Source organism: Perna viridis, chromosome 11 (assembly GCF_037379345.1).
Source record: "Perna viridis isolate PV_CMFRI_1.1 ecotype Kerala chromosome 11, ASM3737934v1, whole genome shotgun sequence".
Taxonomy (NCBI): Eukaryota; Metazoa; Mollusca; class Bivalvia; order Mytilida; family Mytilidae; genus Perna; species Perna viridis.
The window spans coordinates 19,598,445-19,621,914 of NC_142455.1; the positions used below are offsets into that span (position 1 = coordinate 19,598,445).

At 32.7% G+C, this 23,470-nt stretch overlaps 1 protein-coding gene across 16 annotated transcripts in view; it reads left to right on the plus strand.

Moving 5' to 3' along the window:
- Positions 1-21,395, plus strand: part of LOC148603241 (5'-AMP-activated protein kinase subunit gamma-1-like) — a 215,845-nt gene extending 194,450 nt beyond the window's left edge. For all 16 annotated transcript variants that reach the window (XM_088552488.1, XM_088552487.1, XM_088552483.1 and 13 more), the window contains 9 exons: positions 2,979-3,037; positions 5,034-5,079; positions 7,679-7,857; positions 8,317-8,397; positions 8,925-9,047; positions 10,093-10,164; positions 14,958-15,038; positions 15,932-16,025; positions 17,078-21,395. In XM_088552488.1, coding sequence (XP_088408614.1) covers positions 2,979-3,037; positions 5,034-5,079; positions 7,679-7,857; positions 8,317-8,397; positions 8,925-9,047; positions 10,093-10,164; positions 14,958-15,038; positions 15,932-16,025; positions 17,078-17,103 — 761 coding nt within the window. In that variant the 3' untranslated portion in view covers positions 17,104-21,395. The remainder of the gene's footprint in view (positions 1-2,978; positions 3,038-5,033; positions 5,080-7,678; positions 7,858-8,316; positions 8,398-8,924; positions 9,048-10,092; positions 10,165-14,957; positions 15,039-15,931; positions 16,026-17,077) is intronic.
- The last annotated feature ends 2,075 nt before the right edge of the window (positions 21,396-23,470 follow it).

The window sequence follows — 23,470 nt, forward strand, 5'->3', positions numbered from 1 at the left end:
GATCATTGACTGGATACTTGAATCACTCTTCATTGTAAATTTGGACCTCAGATTGAGTTGGTCCTTTGATTGTAGTAACTTCAGAACAATTGTTTATCATCTAAAAGAAGTCTGCTGTTAATAGATAGTATCAGTTTATAATCATGTTTCTGATTCCAACTGAAATGTTTCTAGATCAGATGATAAATTGATAATATGTCATATTTTCCTTGTTATTGGGGCAGAGTCATGTAGCCACAAATAAATAATGCAGCAAATATATAGATTGTCTTCCTGGGTTCATCATAAGGTCTTTGATGGTTTCCTACTTCATAATGCTTCACATTTAAAGTACTGCTTAAAATGTTTTCTCAATAAAAAGAACATTTTACATGTACTTGTAAAAATATTTATCAAGCACCTAACATCAGTATTTTATAATGGGTTTTTGTAATTTGATTAGCATGAGCTGAAATATAGAGAGGCTTACCTGAAGTCATGAAAGAAAATTTAATTATTAATTTTGTACCCTAACAAGCTGAATTAATTTAGGAAATGCAATACACCGTGTCTAGAAAATTAGTACTGACAAAGTAAATATCTTTCTGTTACAACTCAACACTGATACTGGTTTTCTGTTGTTTGTTTTGTGTAAATCTGTTGTTTCTTTCCTCAACAATTTACAGCGGAGACAGTGGTGATGTTCAGGGAAACTGTTGGTCTATATAATTGTTTAAATGACACTCACCTGATGAACTTTGTTAGGTATTAGTTAATTATACAATAGAGGAAAGTTATTCTATAGATATTTGAATCAAAATACATGAGAAAAAGTTTAATTCCCCTGTTCAGTTGTGCACCTAAATTTATCAAGTCATTTAATTGAGGGAAGACCAACTGTGAAGTTACCTATTCTACTTGCTAAAAATTAAATTAATTACTTATTTTAATAAAGTGTCATGCATGCAAAAAAAAATATCTTTTTATAGATCTGGTTATCCATCTACTTTCTGTTTTCAAACTTCTAACATTGCTTACAGATAGTAGGGATATCTTCTATATATTTTAAACATGACTGATTTTATTTGTTGGTAAGGCGATATTTTTGTCAATTTTCATTGGAGATAAACCTACACCTTTCTAAAAGCTGCAAAATATAATCACTCATGCCAAGAATACCGGAAGATTTGACACAGCATTGATAAAATTCTGCAAACTCATTAAATCTTAACATTCTTTACTACATGTTATCATAAGTTGTGTTAATTTTGACAAGATTGTCTAGTAAAGTATGGAGTCGCTGTTAGCCAGTCATTTATAACACTTCTTCTTGTAGTCCTTCAGGTTTGCTTGGCCAGTACTGAAATTATGAATGTCATTAAAAATTTATTGTACACCAAAATCTGATGTTATCTTGCTGTCAATCTAAGGTTTTGTGCAAAATTTTCTTTAAAACCTGAAAGATCAGATAAGCAAGAAAAATAACAGTGCACTTACATTTCACAAAAATTTATGAGGTCAGAGATTGCATAATCGTGAAGAAATTGCACTTTGTTGATAGCCTGGAGCCAAGGACATGATACAAGATCTTTCCATGCTTCATTTTGTGCTCTGTACACCTGGGTTAGGTGAAAATTTCATTAAATTCTTGTCCTCATTAACAGGTTTTACACCTGCATTCAATTACAGTGGAAGAAATTAATTTGTTTACTTTCCCGTAGCCTCTCTTTGGCAACTCTTTTCCTGTACTGTAAGCTGCGATCAAGGTTACTTATGACACAATTCAGCTTCAAATTAAAAAGAGGTCATTGACAAAGTTATATTTAGTTCAGATCAGTGAATATTACATTGAAAGACCACAATATAAGGATCTATTGTTGTAAAATTGGATATTTTAACCAGCAGTCTTAACAATTATTGTCAAGCTTTAGGCTTATAACAGATTGTATGGATTGCAAGTCTATGCACTTAAATATTCTGTTCTTGTGCTGTCTGAGTTGTCTAGTGGCTGCCTCTTCCATGTGGGACATCCTGCATGGGTTTTGTTCTTGACAAAGTCATCCCAAAGAAATGGGTAGTCATTAATTCTCCTTCAAGCATATGCAAATAGTAGATAGAGTAATTAAGAAATAAATCACGGGAACTCCATTTTATCATTGTTTTACCATGGGTTGGCCATTTAGGTAGATTGTTTACCCCGAGCAATAGCTTGGGGTTAAATAGTGACATATATGGCTAGCCTGTGGTAGAACAATGATAAAATGGAGTTTCTGTGATTCATTTCAATTCTAATGTTACAGGTTTCTTCATACTAGTATTATTTAGTAGACACAGCCTATGCAGTCCTTTCCTTCGAAAGTCTCAGTGACTAGCCCGAATAATAGAGGACTGTGTAGGATTCAACTAGCCCGAAACTAGAAATGTACACATCATTCCACAAGCCCTAATCAATTTTTAATAGCCCCGGGCTTCGGGCTAGTGGCTAAAGGCGAGCACTGCCTATGTGTTGCACGAAATGTTTGTCATGTGTTTATCACTCTTTTACCATAACTGCTTAGCTTGTCTGAATGGGGATGACATGCTTACTGTAGACTTGCTTTCGTGAGCTAGCTCATTCAAAATCAGCCTGGTTAAATGCAGTATCTGTGCAGTTGAATAGAATTTCTTTTCCTAAAATGCATGAACACAGTGTAAAACTACAGTCATTTAAACGATATTCAGTATGTACTTTTTTTTTATTTTATTCATTCCAGTAGAAGGAAAAGAATTGGCTATGTTTAAAATACCAAAACTACAGCTGGAGTTGTATATTTAGTATGACTAAAAATAGTTTTCAAATTGGCATCTACATTTGAAAAGCTTTTTAACATATCTATGGTTTCTATTATACTAAATTCAAGATACTGCTCCGTGTACATTTAATATGTTACTTATTTAATTTTGTTCCTTACATATTTACATGAATAAATATCACCTATCGATTTTTTTTCTATTTGCAGGAATGCTGACGATCACAGACTTCATATTGATTTTACATAAATACTATAAATCTCCTTTGGTAAGCATGTCAAGCTAGCCTTTAAAAGATCTGACCAAATTGGTCTGAATGGGAAAAAGCGGGGTTGTTTGCTCCTGCGATTGATTTCCTGTTTTTCTATATAATCAACCTAATTTTTGGCGCATAGGTCTCATTGCATCTTCCTATTGAAATAGTGAAGTGGGACCTGATTAAAAGGGGGTTATAAAGTCAATGAGAGATAGAGAGCTTAGGTCTAGTTCCATGATAATCCTTTGGACAATTGGATGTATGTGAGGTCAAGATCTAAAACTGGTGTATATTGTCTTGTGGTCATTGGGAATATATTAAGAGGCCTTGCCTGAATACACTGCTCTCTGGCATGCTAACATTTGAGATGATTTGACATGTTAAATGTTAAGTCAGTGTGGATAGGAGTGTTTAAAGGAGGGGCAAGTTCCTTGGTCATAGGTTAAAGTTGAAATAGTAGAAAGCAATATGAAAGTAAAGGCAATCCCAAATTGGGGGAAGAGAGGGGCCAATGGTGAATGTTTGGGACAAAAGTAATTCCAAATTAGGAGAAGAGAGGGGCCAATGGTGAATGTTTGAGACCAAAAGTAATCCCAAATTGGGAGAAGAGTGTGGCCAATGGTGGATGTTTGGGACTAAGGTACTGTAATCCAAGATTGGGAGAGGAGAGGGGCCATTAGTGAATGTTTTAGACAAATGCAATTCTAGAGAAGAGAGGGGCAATTATTGAATGTATTGGGAGAACTTACTTTGAGTACAATTTAGATGTGTAGCCTTAATGATATATCTGCTTGATAACTCCTCTTAAATAGTGAAAGTTATGTCATTTTAGGTAAATGGAAATAAGTTTAATTCCAAAAATGATTACCTGCATTTGCATTGACTACTTTTGACTAAAATTACATTATTTGATAGGATTTATACACGCACAACGTAAGTAAGGTAACTTAAGTGTACTAGATTACTTGAACGACCCGCTGATTATTTGATTTTAAATTTCTTACTTGGACGAAAATGTAATGGCATATGGCCTTGTTAAGATAGAATATTTTAACACACATATAAAGATGTTATCAAATCTCAAGCGTAGAAAATTGCATAATTTCCCATTTAACTCTGTTTACTGCATCAGTGACGTGAAAAATTGTGCAGTTTATTTAGAGTATAATGAGGTTTTTGTAGTTTTTGCTGAAGTTTTATCAGTTTTTAGGGTTATTTTTACGGATTAGGTAAATGTTGACATATCATGACAGATTATGACTACAAAAATATATTGTAATTTGATGTTATCTATTTTTGTCATTTTGCTACTTAGCTACAGATTAGGTTTAGTATCATAGGGAAGTAATAAATAAATGCAGTTCCCTATCATATTTATCTTTCACAAGTGTATAAAAGTTGACTTGTATTTTTGGTGTGGCTATAAACATGATTGAAGTCATGATAGATCCTGGATGGGGAGCATACTAAAAGTTAGTACCTAGCACAGCATAGTATTTTATCAGATATTATTATCTTGGTTGCTATTGAGCTGTGACAGATTATAGTGAAACTTTGTCAGACCTCTGGAAGAGCTTTGATGACCTTGTATTAGTAGACACTTCAAGTTTTGTTCTACATTATAATGTAGATTACGTTTTTTGTTTCATATGTAGCCAGTTGCTATTGGAGCTCATCCATACAGCTTAATACTGATGTCCCACACAGTTTTAAAGGCTGGATATTATTTTTTTCAATTACCCATCCAGTATGGATAACAAATGTTAGTTACCGCCTTCTAAACAAAAATGTTTCTGGGATATTGTAACCATTTTGCCTGTATATCTGTCGGTCTGTCATTCCATAACATCCTTCTAAATACTCCAATGGACTTGATACGTACTTACTCCATAGGAAATTTAACACAATTTTGAGTCATTTTAGCATTTGGGAGTCACTCATAATTTTGCCTTCATTTCAATTAGAAATAGTTTGGTGTCTCACATAATTTGTTATTTTATAATTCCAGGTTAAAATGGATGAATTAGAGGAGCACAAGATTGCTACATGGCGAGGTAAGTTTATCATAACAGAATATATGTGCAGTACAGGGTCAGGATTTCAGTATCAAAGAATGGAAGGTCAAGGTCCTGAAGAGATTTAAACCCAAAGGGCATACAAAGGTGTGGAAACTCTTTTTAGGAATCTTTAAAATGGACAGTTTTTTATTAATAATCACTCATTTCAATGCATCTAAATACAGAAGGATTCAAATCATTTGTAGTCTCAATGTTAAAGATGAGAAAGATCATGGTCCTCAAACTATTTCTGGTGTGAATGGACTATTTGTCATTGTGCTATTTCATTGGCAACATCATCATTTTCCCTTTGTTTATACTGCTGATATTTTCTATCCCTGGCTACTGCTTTGGTAGCAATATCGTATGAGTTGTTACCACCTTGTTGGTCATGGGGTCCTGTGCTAGCCTGATGTGGGGGAGGTGGTTGGTTTCAATCCCCAGCCATGTCACAGGAATCACTTCAAAATTGGTAGTCAGTCTTGACAACTGATTGGCTTGGAGAAATGATAATGTATCTGAAAGTAGGGTGGCATGCCTACCTGTTGGCTGTTGCTTATGTGAGGAAGCACAATAAATGTCCCTCTCAATGTTTTGGAATAGTACAAACAGGGTCTGATCAATTGTTCTGGTCCTGAAATGCATGAAATATCTGCCATTTGACATCATAGTAAGTAATAAATAATCAATCATATGAATTGGCTGTGACATCACAATGTAAATTTTAAATGAGTCCTTGCCCTGTTATTTCTGAATTTTTTTTCAGTCTTGACTTTAAAACTGCCGTAATTCTATATTTTTCTGTCAGTCAGCAACGTTTGTGCTCCCAGGAGAATTGAACTGATTTTGATCAAACTTGGTATGTTGTATACAATGTTTAACCATCAAGTAAAAATCTCAAATTTGGAAAATGGTCAAGTTATCTTATTTCTTTGTGATGAAAGAAAAAAAGTTTTTGTTTTTTTTTTTTGGTTTTTGTTTTTTTTTAAATATCCAATAACTACTAAGGAAACAACTTAAATACAAAATCTGATCACATTACCAATTTTTTTAAGCCGTGAAGTTTTCAGTGCTGTTCAGGCATTTTCAGTGTAATAAAGCTCAGACTCTGTGACCCAGTTCAAGTTGTCACGATTCTCTGTTTATTTTAGATTCAATTTCTAATAATATTCTTAGTTTGTACATATCATGCTTCGCCTGTTGTGTTATTGAATTCCCCAATCAATGAAGGATCAGATGGCTTTTGTCCATGACATGGAAAATATATTTGAGAAAACAGTCTCAAGATGTATTTAATCTAGTTTTGTTGGGATAAAACCAACTATTTTTGACATCTGCAGGTTTCATTTCCTGTCTAAGGGTCATACTTAAGGATAAAAAACATGTATCTGAACAAAGTTAATTTAAATTCATATATCAGGTGTACCCTATAGCTAGCTTCACCATTGTTATTATGAAACATTACAGAGCTTTTTTCCTGTAAGGTTAATAACTCCTGGGTTTAATGTTTTAAAATTTAGATTGCAGATTTATTCTGCTGTCTGCATTCCCTCCATTGTTATGGTTCAAGTCACAAATTTTTTAAAAAGTATATTATTAAATAAAAAACGTAATACCCATCATTTTCCTGTAAACAACATTTTTTTGTAAAGAAATTATTTGTGGATAAGAAGGACCAAAAACTACTATTAATACCTGCAAAAATTATTCCTGATGCAATGAAACATTACATTCTTTCCATAACCACAAATGTATTTAACAGAATTCATTTTTACAGTAATAATTTAATTTGATTTGTAATAAGCCTTTTGATTGGTTGATTCTTTTGGGGCAAAATTTGTTATTTTGTATTAAGTTATATGGCGCTATGACATCATTAACATTGATTGGTCCGCAGTCTGTGATTCAAATGATCCTGAACTAAATAATGTTATGACTGTATTTGGTTGTAAATTAGATTTTAAGTAGTAGTCTTTGTAAGAATCATGCAAAATCTGTAAAATGTGATATACCTAAAAAAAAAAGGCTACATATTTTTATTTTTGATATTAAGTTGATTTATGGGTCTATATTCTGAAATGTGTAATTATTCATTCCAATCTGTCTGCTCTTAGGAGATAATTCACATTGAAAATCTAATAGATTCTTTTGTATTTAAGTGCCATTTACAGAGTTATCTCCCTTAATTTTTAAATCTACAATGCATTTTATATAATTTTTATCCCCTAAGAGCATGGGGTATTTGAAAAACCAACTGGTAATTTCTGTTTACTATGGCATTTCAAACAAAATATGAAAAATAAAAATATGTAGGTTTTTCACCCATGAATCACCTTTTGCATGATTCGTAGCCGAAGTACTACTTAAGTATTGTTTTTTAATTATTTGACCCTGTTTTGCTTCTAAAACCAACTTTGGGACAATTTACAATTGTTCATAAACTGTTTTGCAGTTTATACATAAAGTATTAATTGCCTCAAAGTTGGTTCTATTGAATAACTTGGTAAAACATTTAAAAAAAAATTCTTAAATAAACAATAATCTCATTTTGAATTTTTGTTTCTAATGTAAAAAATGGTACTTTCTTGTTTTTCAGAGGCACTATCAGAGAAAATCAAACCATTTGTGTTTATAGAACCCGATGCTAGTTTATATGACGCTTTAAAGACATTGATTAATAATCACGTTCATAGACTTCCTGTGATAGACCGTGTGACTGGCAACGCCCTCTACATTCTTACCCATAAACGCATACTTAGGTTTTTATATTTATGTGTAAGTATCCATAGTATATAATCCATGACTGCATTCCATTTTTAAGAAAAGTAGTTTTTGCCAAATTCAGCTTTCATTTAAAACTTCATAAGGATAGTTAGGTGAAAAAGAAGTTGCTTCTTAGAAGGCAAAAAGTCATTGAGTTTTGAGTCAATTTAGATGAGATACCTGTCAGTTTTTTCAAATCAATTTTGTGGGAAAAACTTCTTAGTTTCAAAGGTTACTCAGTTTCAAGGTAATATGGATGTGAAAACCTATTATTGTCAAGCCAATATGATGGAGATATTTAACTTAGTGGCTACCACTCTCTCAAAAAGTGTATTCTGCTGTAAGGAGACTAAATGGCAGCAATTTATTTCCATGCTTTTTCTTGCTCCTTAAAGTATAAAAAAGTTGGTTTGAAATGTATCTCAGTCTGTTCACATTGCTTATTATGTGTATTTTTATTTTTTTTTTCAGATTAATGAATTACCTAAACCAGGTTTTATGAGTCAGACCTTAGAAGAGCTTAACGTAGGAACATTTGATAATGTGATAACGGTTCGTTATAGTTTTATGTTGCATAATTTGCAAATGTACTTTAATTCATGAGTGTCCATTATAATAGTGCAATCTTTTTACGAAATTTTGGTTAACTTGTTAGGTACAACTTTGTGAATGTCATTTGGAATTGGATTTTGTGTGGGAAATACATGTCGCCAACATTTTCATTTCTACTTGTAGCGACTCATGGTAACTGCAAAAATGTTTACTCTAGTTCACAATAGTACATTGTATTAGGGTATGCTTGTTTAAAAAATGAAAAAGTGACAGGTGCATTAAGTAATTTTCAGTTTCTGTAAAATTAAATACTACATAAAATAAAGAAAACGTGGTAGCATTGTTAAAAGACCATCAAATGAGGATTGAGTTGTGCTATGTTATATATCCATTTGTGTACTTTAATGGTTTGAATTACAGATGAAGATTTCAGTTAACCATGACTGGAGACATGTTGTAGAACTATTGTTTTATCACACATGCCTAAAAACACAAAAAAACCCATTTCTTTGCTATTTCTGTTTCAGGCCAAAACCTCCACGCCTGTGATAGAAGCATTAAACATGTTTGTAAACCATAGAATATCAGCAGTTCCAGTGGTAGATGACCAGGGAAAAGTTGTTAACATTTATGCAAAGTTTGATGTTATTGTAAGTGGATATTAGTTTTTAGTACCATACATGTACAATATTCAATCTCTTCAACAGATTCGGCATCAATTTCACAGAAAGTCGTAAGTTTAGAGTTTGTCATAAGTTATGACATCACAATACTTTTATCTGCTATAACGTCATAACTTAGGACTAATTTTACAACTGCGATTTTTTGTGAAAGGAACCCCAGGTATCACTACACTAAATGTGATAATTTTCCAATAGAATTCACTGGACTAATTTTAGATCTTCTGGTGTACCATACTTTTTGACACAAAGAGATGGAGTTGTATGATGGATATAGCAGGGGTTTACAAGTTTGGAAATAGTGAATACATAGTTTCATTTGTGAATTTGAAGTTATTCAGCTTTCTTTTTTCTTTATATTGAACACATGCTAATACCAAAAATACAACATTGATATAAAAATGGTAAATTCGACACGTGATGCTCCAAATCACTCAAAATCAGGACAATTTAAATAAAGTCCACTTATTTTTAAGAGACACTTGGTGATGAATTTAAATTTAATACCAGCAGGTGGTATATGTAGTAAGTAAATAGTAATCAAGGGAACCTGGTTTTTAATGGAAAATCAAAAGCTTGTTATCCAGGGACAAAGACCAGACATGGAAAACAGACAAACAGAACAAACAGAACAAAGAATATTAAATATACAAAGTGACAAAAGTAAACAAGTAACTGACCCCACCAAAAACTGGGAGCATGGAACAGATGCACCGGTAGGTTTAGCGCCCTCTGCTTTTCTAGAAACAACAAATGACCAGTTTGCTATATTGTACACTATTATTAGCAGCAGTGTAACCTATCTAAACCAAACCCAGAATTTACTGGGAACTTGTCCAAACCAGACATCTGAGGGCTTACAATGTCACTTTCAATGCATTTTATACTTGTGTAACCGGAACGCCTGCCTTAAGTGATCAAATCTTTCGGTTCAAAAAAGGTTCAGATTAGACAGGTTTCACTGTATATTTGAAGTTAATATTAAGATACTAAACCTCTGTGTTTTATTCTACAGAATCTAGCAGCTGAGAAAACCTACAACAATTTAGATATCACATTAGAACAGGCTCTTAGACACAGACAAGAGGTAAGACTGACATCAACTATTCTGCTCAGGGTATAGTTGCCCCTCTTGATACATTTGTACAAATGTAGTTTCAAAATATCATCCATATGATACTTAATAGGGGCAGTGTACTACAGCACATTCACTGGGTGAACTTGACATTTCATGGGGTATGGGAAATGGGGCATGGGGTGCAGGGAATGGCAATCTGGAATCAAGTAAGCCCACATTTATAATTAACAAAGTTTCAATTAATGTACAATTGTTAATGCATTAATCCAAAAGAATGTGTATTCTGTGTATATAATGTTGGAGGGGGGGATTTTGAATTGATTGGGAAATAGGACATTTGGAATGGGGTATTAGTCTATTAGCCACAGACCTGATTTTCATCTGCTTAAATTACACTTTTTCAAAATTTGTATTTACCGTTCTGATTTTTTTGTATATTTCCACGTTTTACCAATTTCCACTTCATTTTGTTGACTTGTTCTGACAGTGAAATAACAAGGAAGAGTAGTTAATAATAGGATAATTAATTCGAAAGAGTGACTAACCAGAATATCATCTTGAGTGCCGAAGAACGCCTAGATTTAACGAGTATGCGGAACTTGTTCCATGCACAAATTAATTCTAGAGGGTTCTTTGCACGAGTGATCATATTTTAGTTATTCACGATAACCAATTGATTATCCTAATTATAATATAGATTTTCTTCATAATTTATCGATATTTTCAACACGTATTTTAAATTCTGTGATATGGCCCATTGATATCAAAGTGATGATGTTTTGGCAGGAGAAAGTTCGAGAGTGAAATTACCAGATTTATTTCACAGTGTGAATTATCAAAATTTAAAATGTAAAATTAATCGTAAGTTATGATGTCACAATCTATTTACAATTGTGACTCCAAAACTTATGACTTTTTGTTAAATCAACCAATTCTTATCCAGACTTCTTTGCCCTTCTTAAGTGTCAGTCTTTGTAAGAATCAGGCAATGTGTGCAACATGGTATGGAAAACCCATCATTTAGATAGTGTAGTTTAATTATTTGCATGATCAGAATAAGGGGGGAAAAACAAGATTTTCAAAATCATGATGGTGCATTGAGATATTATTTCATTGAAATGCACTGTAAATGAACATTTAAAGGGCACATAAATTGATGAGTAAATCCAGTGATGCAGAGATCAATTAGTGGTCTTTTCAAATAAAGGAAGCATCCTTGAGTGAAATTATATTATCAAATAGATGGGGTTTTGACATGCATGTTTCTGATTTTTCCCCCTTTTGCCTGATTCTTACAAACACTTACACTTATTAATCATTTGTTTACCTGATAAAATATTGATAGAACTATTATTACATCATTTCATGAAAAATTGTGAATCCAACTATCATTAAACACCCACATAATCTTCAAATTCTTCTTTGAGTGTTGCAGAAATGCTTCTATGGTAATAATTATGGCGAAAATTGATTTGGTCTTATTGGTGGCTATTTCCTGTTGTTAGCCTATTTATTGTAATGTAGACTGAACAACATTATTTTTGTTTCCTGGGAAACCTCATTAAAAGATGGAGTACATTAAAAAAAATTTTGTTTTACTGCTGTTAACATGAAATGTCAATCTATTTTTATTCTCCTGTATTACGATGGGTGCTAATATCTCCTGGTATTAATTGTTTTATTATTCTTTGCCAGCTGTTAGTAGCTTTGTCAGGAGTTTTTATGTGCCTATATTTGTTTACAACTGTTTGTCCATTTGTATGTCTGTCTGTTCATTCATTAAATGTTTACTCGAAATGCTTTTAATGGTTTTTTTTTTTAGGGTAGATTGTCTTCTGTTTGTAATGGTTTACAAATTCTAATGAATCTTTTTGAGGCTGTACATAAATTGTATATATGTAGGCAAGTATTTTTTACATAAAATCCATGTGACTTTTGTGTAAAATTCAATCCTTATGTGAAAACTTCACCAGTAATTCATATGAAGGTTCAGTTCACACAAAAATCATTTGAAGTTCATGTGAAAATAGTTTGCCTGTGTGCAATTCTCATGGTTTTATATCCACTGCCAATATAAAATAAATCTTCCATGGTCATTGAAGTTATTGATTACTTCAATCTTTTTAAATAGAAACTGAGATTACAAAGGGTTAGCAATTAGCTCTGACTCATCCAAGTATAGAAACCATGTCCTTCGCAGTAAGGTGTTATATATCATGTCAACTATTTCCAGACATTTTCACCATCTGTTCAATGCTTAACAGTAGTGATGTATAGGATTTCTACAAAATGCTGTACCACATTACCATAAAAATAGCAATAAGCCGATGAAAATCTAATGGATCAATGTAATCTCTTCTAAAAACTCAAGTATTGCATAATGCTTGCTCTTGTTGCACTTGCAAATTGATATCAGAGATACAGTGGAACTGATTAATGTTCAATATTTAAAGGTCTCTCAGAGGTCAATTCAAATTATATATATTTTGCTGTTATTAGTCTTTGTCAATCAGTTGTCTTTATTATTTGGAAGTTATATGTCAAGGTTTGATATATCACTATGTCCCTGGTGATTTTACAATGGCTTATTGCTCATATTGCACTAATATGATAATGAGTTCTTGTATATACTTCTGTTTATTGGATTTTAAATTCCATAGCAGAAATCCACTTCATTTTAAGCTCACTTGCCATCCGTCTTTGTCATTAACAATTTTTCAAAAGTCTTCCCCTCTGACACTACTTGACCAATTAGAACCAAACTTGGTATGAATGTTGTTTCGGGTATCATGCATATAATTTGTGAGGGGAGTTTTGATCCTTCAAAAACATGGCTGTCATTACTAAAAATAGAACATAGGGGTCAGACAGCAGTTGTTCGTATATATCTCCAAAACTGTAAGGTTGAGCAAAATTCTGTTGTGAACAGAAATGTTCAGCATGATGAGATCTATCTGTGATCAAATTCCTACTAAGAAGAGGAGATTGAGTGGCAACAGAAAAAAAAATCTCTAGATGAATATTCATAAAATAAAGCTTCATATTGTGCACTTGAGGTGTTCTGTTGCAGTATTGATTGTATAATAGAAGATCAGAACTTGGATCAGTTCTTATCACTGGTGGTACAGACTGGTTCACTGATTTGGTACATTACATTCTTTTAAAGGATTGTTAATTCCTGAAATGTTACATTTTCTTTCTTGAAAAACAGGAAAGTAGGAGGCAATATTTACTACTGACATACATGTACATGTAGGAAAGGGTTAAAGGGTCAAAGATTGAGAAGTTTTTACACTCTTATTTGTACTTCTAATTATGCTACTTGATCATTTTCTCATATAAGAACTCATAATTTCTCACGATTTCAAAGTGAAAGAGGAAACCACTAAACCATTCATCGATACTTAAATGTTCTAGGAAGGAAACAAGATTATTTGATGATAGAGTAAAAGGTACTCACCGACTTAAACAATCATACTAGATATTCAGCCTGTATGGTTTGACACAGTACAGGGTCATCTGAAGTGTTAACAGGGATGTGGGGGATGGTCTGGAAGGTGGAAAGATGCATTTAAAAAATTTAAATAATCGATCAATTTTGGGCATTTTTGGACGTGTGCTGACTTGATACTCTACAAATTTCACTTTCCAGAACAAATGAGACATTTTCTCAATTAATATTGGAGAGTATTAATTATCAGGAAGTTGATATACTTGTTTATATAGATCTTCTGCACTGTGGATTTTTAACTGTTTATGATAAACACATTTTGGCACTTGAAATTTTGATCTGTTATGTATTGATTATATAATGGTAACCCAAAGTGCCTAACTAAGATCAAGTTTCTAATCCAGTTCATTGGTGGTATGGATTGGTTCGATAACTTGGTACATATTTTAGTTTCCAAGTGCTAGTAAGGCATTTTACCACTTGAAAGAATATTGAAGACAAAGTAAGAAACTACTGGCTTGTTCTCTCTATATGCATATACTTTTATGTGAAATAAAAAAGGGAGGATTTGCAGGGTTTTAACATAAAATTTTGGCTTGGTTGCCCACAAGTAAATTTTGCTAGCCAATATGTATAGTTCTTTATAATGACAGAAATTTGAGTAGCCCACACCAAAATTCAGGGCTATTGACGAGTTGGTCCCTGCTAATTTCAAACCCTGATTTGAACCTTGATTTTCACAGCCCGATTTTATATCTATAGCAAATAAATATATGGTTTATACATGAACTGCCTTTGTCTGTCTGTCTGTCCAAATACTTTGAAACCACACTTATGCTTAATAATTCAAGGAATGATGATCATGGCTTTGAATGCAGCAAAGTTATCACAAAATGTTGGCAAAGGGAGATAATCCAACTTTGCAGTTTTACATGATGCAAGCAATTCATTTACACTTAGTGTTCAGTTGAGATTTTTTAAGTGCCCATGATTGCCACATTTCAGTAATTGAACTAGAAAACTTGATTTGCCAAACTGAGATAATACTTCTAATTCAATTTCTATCATAAGCACAATTTCACTCAACAATTCCAAGGCAAATCTCCCGCTTTGGAAAAAAAATGTGAGTGGTAGATATCCCATTTTGTAATATTCAAAGGTTAACACCTGAATAAGTTTTAAAATCAACTGAGTATTTGAAATATGCATCGCATAATTGAGATGATTTTTTTATTTTTTCATTGTCAGAAAAGATGATACAGTCATTCAGTAATGATTGTGTCCTGCTAAAACATTAATCTGTGACATTAGTTGTTATGGCAAAGTTTCATCAATTTATCTTTATTTTTAGGAGAGTTGGTTTGAGGGTGTGGTTCATTGTCTCATCACAGACAAGCTAGAAGATGTAATAGTAAAATTGGTGCAAGCCGAGGTTTGTATATACTGTATTAAATGAGTAACTAAAAAATTCAGAACCTGCCAATGATAGAGATGATACAAGGTGCAAAAAAACCATCAAACAAAGAATGCAGTCAACATCTTTACATAAACTATAGTTCTTTCTGTATATAGTTGTGAATTTTTTAGAAGACCTTACATTCCTAAGCAAAACAAGAACAATATCTCTTGTAACATGCCAATTTTTGTCTCAAAAGTACAATAATTGAATGACATTAAAAGTAGTTATGTGATCTGTGTTTCTGGATAAGAAATATTGAAAATATAGAATATAGTTCTTGACTCGAATCATCTCCTTACCAACTGCTCCAAATTAACATATGGAGAATATCACAAATACATGTATTGTTACTCCTGACATAAGCATACACTTTTAACCATGTTCTGTGAACTCAAATGGTGTATGGGCTTTTTGGGTTCTCTACTTTTAAATCATCCCACAGATAATCACAAGCCGTAGAGCCATAGAAAGCTATTGACTTACTGGTGAACAGCTTGTATTCATGCTTTGTGGTTAATTAATCTATAATGGTTGTAATAATGATATGTGCAACAAAACTGTAAAAAAAATACTCAGGTCCTAGAATATTCTAAACTTGCTACGTGACTCCAATCAAAGCCTTGGAATTTCATGACAATATCTAAGTTATTTTTTCAAGTTTTATTATGCTGGGTTTACTTGAATAATGATATAATCCTAGTTATCAGCATATTGCAAAACCTCTTTGCAGTCTCATGGGTAGCATTCTCGCCTTGAGTGGGTAAGGCATTGGGTACAGGGTTTGGGAGCAGAGCTAATTTTATTTTTGAAACACTCGTTGACATCTGTATATGTAAGGAAGTAATGTTTTCCTCTTTTTCCTTCAGGTCCATCGACTTGTTGTCACAGATGAGAATGACCATGTGAAGGGCATTGTATCTCTGTCTGATGTTCTGACATTCTTAGTTCTTAAACCAATGGGTATGTACTGAAGTTAATCTTAGTTCTCAAACCAGTGGATATGTACTGAAGTTATTCTTAGTTCTCAAACCAGTGGATATGTACTCAAAGTCATTCCTAGTTCATAAACCTATGGGCAGGTACTAATGTCATTCTTAGCTCTCAAAGCTCATTTGTACATGTATTCAAGTTAATTGAATTCTCTTAACATTTGAAAGGTACTCAAGTATTTCTTAGTTCTCTGACTAGTGGGTTTTCTAATAATTTAAACAGTTTTCTATCTTGTATAAATTAAAAAAGATGTGGTATATTGTATAAAAGGGGAGATAAATCAATTTTTGTTGTTAATTACTAAGAAAAATATTCTGGATGCCTATTCATATGATACTGTTGAAGTATACCATTTTAAAATGTGCTTGTTTTATCCAGTTTTACCCACACAAACACTTACTTTCCCATCCACACAGCTCGTATTGTTTACTTTTTTATTGTTTAAAGTTCTTGTTTTACTAACTTAATTTTTAAATGCATGTTCCTATATTGACTGCAAAAAATTAATATAGGAAATGAATCTCTTTGAAATTGCACCACAAGGTGTCACACCACCAAAGGAAGGCTTGGAATTATTTTGGGAGTTGTGACTAAACCCATATATATAATTAAGGGCTAAAATGGACCAGAAACAAGCATTTACCTGATTTCCATATGATAACTTGAGTAAAAGGAAATGGATCTTTGAAATTGTTCCACAAAGTGCCATACCGCAAAAGTAAGTTGGGGATTGATTTTGGTGGCAGTGACTAGGACCGTTTAGGAATTTAGGGCCAAAGAGGGGCCATTTCCATACCAGTCAAAAGTGTAATTCTGTTCCAATTGTCGAATCACAATCAAACATAAAAGCAGTATCGATCAAGCTTGAATTGTGTTTTCATGATGGCCCTAATTGGTGGGTCCGTGTGGTCATATCAATCTGCTTCCTGCAGAGCATTTCATTATTTAAGTTGCCATATCTTTTGCATCATCCCAAATTGTGTGTTTAAAGTATATTTATATTGTGAATGTTTATTTTTCAGGCTTTGAGCCAACCAAAAAATCTTGATATCTGTGATAAATTGTTGGAACTGCTGGTATAACTCTAGTGATCTCAGATCATCAACTTACTACCTTAGATATATCTAGGGCTGAATGTAAGCACTGCTGTGATTGGCTGACAGTGGACAGGAAAGCTACCCAGCAGCAAATGGATTCCATGACTGTGATCATTGACTTGTCTCGGTTGAGATGACTGATGTTAGAAGTCTTTCATGGTGCATGGCGTCATTGTGAATGAATTTGAAATGTCAGCCATGTAAACCTGATTTGCTAAAAAGTTCAATAATTTTGTACTAAAAATAGATCATTCCATTTTATTTAAATTAAACCAGAATTGGTACAAGTAGTATTATAACTCCATAGTAACAAGTCCACAAATTACACAGATAATGTCTCATTTTGAAGTCATTCTAAATAATATATTTTTCTTGAATTAAAAATGTTACAGAATTCCATGTATGTACTCAGATGATATCATGATAGTAGTCCATCAACATTTGACAATCCTGGATCCCAGGACTGTATCATATACGTAAAGTTATTTCTCAACACCTCTTATACTGAATGATAAATTTTTAGTTCCTTAAAATTATTTATGGAGATCATTTTCATTTTCAATCCTTTTTTTCAATCATATCATTCATACATGTAAGATGTGTATGAACCAACCTTGAGTCAAGGTCAAACAAGTGACAATGGTTGGGAAGCCGTGAGTCTAGTCGCTCATTATAATCAATTACATTAACTCATTTCTTACCAAAATTTAGCTGATTCATAGTCTCTCACATAAAGTTTATTTTATGGAATTAAAACAGTGAAACTTGTCTAAACCAAGCTCCTTTTGGACTGATAAACTTATTTGATTTAGACAGGTGTTTTGAGAACACAAGTTCAAATATATTTAAGGAGGTAGACATAGAGTAAGGGACATAACTCTTGAAGTTAATTTGTTTGTATACAAATTGTATCATATTCAATTTCACCGAAGCCTTTCAAGCTTTCCTTTGAAACAGAATGAAATCAGTCCAACTTACTTTGATGCTTTCATCAGATTGATGTAAAATGGTGAATTCAAGCATTCCAATGATTTGTAAGAGTTATGTCCTTTACCCTAGGTTTACCTCCTTAAATTGATGTAAATGGGTGTTTAAACAGACGTGAATTTGTTTCCGCTCTTTAGCAGAGTTTCACTATTTCAAGTCTGGAGTTTACCCTTATGATTCTTTTTTTTTTTTTACTGTATATTTACTTCCGATTTTGCCAATTTCCACTTCGTTTGTTGACCTCATAAAATCCTCCCTGTTAAAAAGTGTCTGGTACTGGTAGGTTTATGGATTTTGCACAATTTGGTTTAGACAGATTTTGGGATTATGTAGGATTTGGTTTAGACAGGTTTCACTCAGTTTGATGTTGAATTATAAAATTTTCAAGATTTCGCAAGACTTACTATGTTCTGGCATTGTATGATTACATTTATCTTCATTTTAGTAATCAATATGCTTCTAACATAAGTCTTCATGCTGTCCATTTTGGCATACTTTTTTAAGTTGATCATTTCGCAGAACCTTTAGTATGAAATTTAATTACAACAATAGGTTGCTAACTACATGCATTTTTATGATTCAAGGCTTTATTCATATAAAGTTTGTTAAATTTTATGTTAGGTCATGTAGAAGATTTTTTCTATGATCATCACGTCATCGTGAAAATTGGTACACATGTTCAACATTACACGACCTTTTGAAATGTGTCCTGTTTTACTGTTTTCTGCAGGGCATCAGTGTTATGTTAATGTTTTTCTTGTTTACTGTGAAAGTATTATTGTTCGTTGAATACTAATTTTCATGGTTTTTGTGTATTGGGTAAACACGAAATTTGGTTCCCAACAAAAAAGAAATTTCCCGCTAATTTGTATGGTAGAGATGTCAAATTCACTAATTCAACAGTCTGGGAATTGAAAATATTTCTGTAAACCACAAAAATTGGTACCGACGAATGAAAGTTCCTTCACAGCATTGTAATAGGGCATTGAGTCAATCAAAATGAAAGTGCCGACTGTTAATTTTATTTTCAATACTTAAGACTGAAAGAGTCATTTTATTCGAAATTTAACAAATCTTTAGGTTTCAGTTAGTATTTTTTATGTCTATTTAAGGAGGGAGACCTAGGGTAAGGGACATAACTCTTGAAATCAGTGATATGTTTGTGTCATATTCAATGTCACCAAAGCATTTCAAGCTTTCATTTGAAACAGCATGCAATCAATCCAAGTTACAATGATGCTTACATGAGGTTGATATAAAGAGCTTGAATACAAATGTTCCAATGATTTGTAAGAGTTGTGTCCCTTACCTTAGGTCTTCCTCCTTATAGTATTTAGAAACTACAGGATTAAGATGTTCAGAATCTCAGTTAATTCTCAGTTACTGTATAGTGACAAATCTGTTGATAACTTATAATGTATCAATTTTTTTCTTGCATTTTCTCTTTTATATGACATACCATCTGTTACTCAGTGATGTCATTGTTTTGCTGAGGAGATAATTTGACACCTTTTATGGATGTCTATTTATGTTTTCAAAAATGCTTCATGAAGAACAAGTCTTTCTAAGAATCAGGCACTATTTGTAAGTTGAAAAATACAATTATAATTACATGTACCATCAATCTGAAAAGATTTTTTTCTAATTAAATGTCCATTAGTTGATCTCTAAAACAATGAAGAAATTAGGGCAAGTGTCTGTTGCATATTAGAAAATTTGAATGTTTAGAGTTATTTGGCCCTGAGTTTTCATTGACAGCACATTCAAATGAACTTATAACTCAATTTATGGACTACAACAGAAAGAATAGCAGAGAATTTTTCATGACTGTCCTGTCGAACAAAAAGTAAAATTACACAATATCTTAGAAGTGTTTTTTTTTCATGCCTGATTTTTAAAAAGACTAGTAATCAATGCATTTACAGTCCCTTACATCTGAAATGTCTCAGATCTATTATATATATAGGGGTAATTGTGCAGGTATTATACATATAGTATGTCAGAATCATATCCCCATAATGATATATGTAGCCAATTTTTTATGTATCAATGTGATTTTTTATCAGTTCAATTTGTTTTACAAGACTGTGTTTGAATTTTAAAAAAATACAACTTTCTTCCATTCTATCATAGAAAGTACATGAACTCCAGAAAAGTTTATTTCCTTTGACAGCAGTTCTAAACTATTCTTAATTTCTTATTATCCACTCATTTTAATATGAATGAATTGTTTTTTTTATACTCTGAATTAAAGTACATTGTAAAGAAAAAAACTTTCTGTTAAAGTGAGTAATTATACCAACATTCATTATGAAGGTCAAATGCTTACCTGTGTTTCTATGGTGACAATATTATAGTCCACACCCACCTAAATTATTAGTACATTTTTGTCAAATTAAACTTCATACTTGTACAACAGTGGTTCAAAATGTACAATTCAGACATGTATTCCATCAGGGACTTTATATACAGTGATGGATCCATGGGACATTCCTTGGAATTCTCATTTTGATGTAAACTTTTGTTCAGTTTTGGGAAAAATTGTGCAAATAATAAACTGGAACCCCTTCTAAAATTCCCTGGTTCCCATTAGTAGTTCCTATTACAAAACTAATATGAAGTGAGTTGATGGCTGGTTATAGTTAGGTGTCTTATTTATAGGGGGCTCTGTTAAAGTAAGTTTTACTGTATATAGGTATTTCAGCCAAAGCTGATTTAATTTCTAAGTTTTTCACATTAAGATATCAAATTTTCATGGGCTTAAAGGGAACAGAATAATTTTGGCATCTCCTGGAATATTCTTACATGTCAAATTTTACATGAATTAAGAGGTACATTTAACTTGTTGGCAAACTTGATGAATATTCATTTGTAACTATTTATGTTTGTCTTTTTTTTCTCATTTTTAATCAGGCTGACCTTTTTCAAACTGTTTGATTGCAGTTATAATACAATATATTTTTGTCCATATTTGAAAAGATGCATGCATACATCAGATTTATGAGTAAAACATTTCTGCCTGTTTTGATTAGGAAATGAATGAGGCTCTGGGGTCCTTAATTTGTAAAGGTCTACCATAGGTTTTAAACTTAATTTAAAACAACTATTTAACATTGAGCTATTGAATGTGAATAATGTATATATATGAATGAAATTAATGTAAATATGATTATAAATATTCAGAAATTGTTTTGTAGAAATGAGAAATAAATGATGAATTGTTATTCAATTAATGCATAAAATGGTTAAAATTTGACTTAGTTGTGGTTTTGTTTTTTGTGTGACTGGGTAGTAGTATTGTGAATGAGCAAACCTGTGGCTTCCTTTTTCTTAGCTAAATAATCAGTGTTGATAGATGAAAACTAGTACCTATTAAACAGCAATAAGGTGGATGGACTGGGTGCAGCTTGATACAACCACAGAGGTCAATCATAGAACAGTCAGCAGTTTATATATATGCAGCTTTGAAGGAGGATTGTGATTAAATTTTTGACAAGCTATGGTTTTTGACATGAGATTATGGTGGTATTAGCTATAGAATTTACCTTAAATTATAAATTTCCTTGTTTTTACGGTAATTCCTAAATGGTTAGGGTCATAACTCCAAATTCAATTCTAATCATACTTTTGTATTTTGTTTAATGAGATGAAACTGTTTTACACTATCTAATTGGTGCAAACGATAATTCTATGAATGTACTGGATTGCAGGCTAGAAGTTAAATGTTGTAATAAAGAAAGAGTAATCAAGGGAACCAAGATTCTAGCGGAAATCAAAAGAATGTAATCCAGGGACAAACATCTAGACCAGGGAAAATAGACACGCACAACAAAGAACATAAATAATACGTACAAAGCAGCTAAAGTAAAGGAGCATCTCGAGACTCCACTAAAAACTGGGAGCATGGACCAGTTGCATCGGTAGTGTAAGCATCCTCTGCTCTTCTAGAAACACTCCCGATTTGCTCATGCATATAAAGTAAAGTTCGGGTAGACGAAAGAGGAAAGGAAAACTGACGTTAAACAGAATCATTCTCAAAATCGTGTATGTCCCTTGAAAATGGATTTCCACAAGATAATAGTCTAAAAACATGAAAATGACTAATCTGGTGCAATGGAAATAAAATGGGATGGCCTAACTTCTACTTTTACCAAAATTCGCAAAAATATAAATTGCTAAGATTTTGTCTCTGAATGCCTTTTGTTTTGCTCCAAGTTAACAATATTGTCCTGTGAAATGGTCAGAGAACAAACTAGCTTACCTCCATCTCAAGTTGTGTGAAAATGGTCTCTATTATGTTATTGCAACCACAAAAAACTTTGCGGTCGTATAATGGTATGGCATCGTCGTCGTCTGTGTCTGACTTCGTCGTCTTCGTCCATAGATACTTGGTTTTTAGTGCAGTAACTTAAAAATTAGTTGGTTGATCTTATTGAAATTTTACAAGGTTTCAAAATACATAAGGAAGGTTGGTATTGATTGTTGTGGTGATAGCCTCAATGGTTTTTAGCATTATTGGCAATAATAAATTCAAGTAAAGTAAACAACAGATATGTTTATGATATTGTTCCACAATATTTTGTACCACTAAAGGAATGCTGAGATTAAATTTACGGGGTAAGGCTTGAATATTTCAGAAATTAGAGGGCCAGAAAAAAAGCTTTTTTTCTGATTTCTGGATGACAACTTGAGTAAAAGAGCTAGAATGGATCGCTTTGAAATTGTACTACAAGGTGTCATATTCTAAAAGAAAGGTTGAGATATTTTGGGTAGGATGGGGTTACTGGACCCATTTAGAAATAAGGGGCCAAATAGTGACCACTTCCATCTTAGACTTGGCTGTATCAGTCATACTTGTCACAACTGTTCAGGGTTCAACCTCTTCGGTCGTATCAAGCTGTGCCATGTAAAGCATTTTAATATCGGCAAAAATGTCGAAGCTTCAATGAAAGGACAATGCAGACACGTTGTACATCGAAATAGATCTAGATTCTTTATAAGTTTTCCTTGTCTTCGGTTTTTCTTCTGTTCGCTGCATTGTGTAGATGTGGATGCTTCTGTTTCCTGTTTTCTAAACACTGAAATCATCATTTTCTTTCACAGAGGGTATGTTCGCAATTTCAAATCTTCAATCATCTGCCACACTCAAGTGTACAACCCAACCCCTTTAATTTGTGCAAATTAGTACAGTACGCTGTTTCGTGGATTCATAATGAGTAGTACTCATGCCCTGTGATTTTTTTTCACATTTTGCATATATAGCAGAACATATAAGCAAGCGGGGTTATGTACAAGTTAATTAGTAAGCGGATATGCATGTAAGTCTGGGGA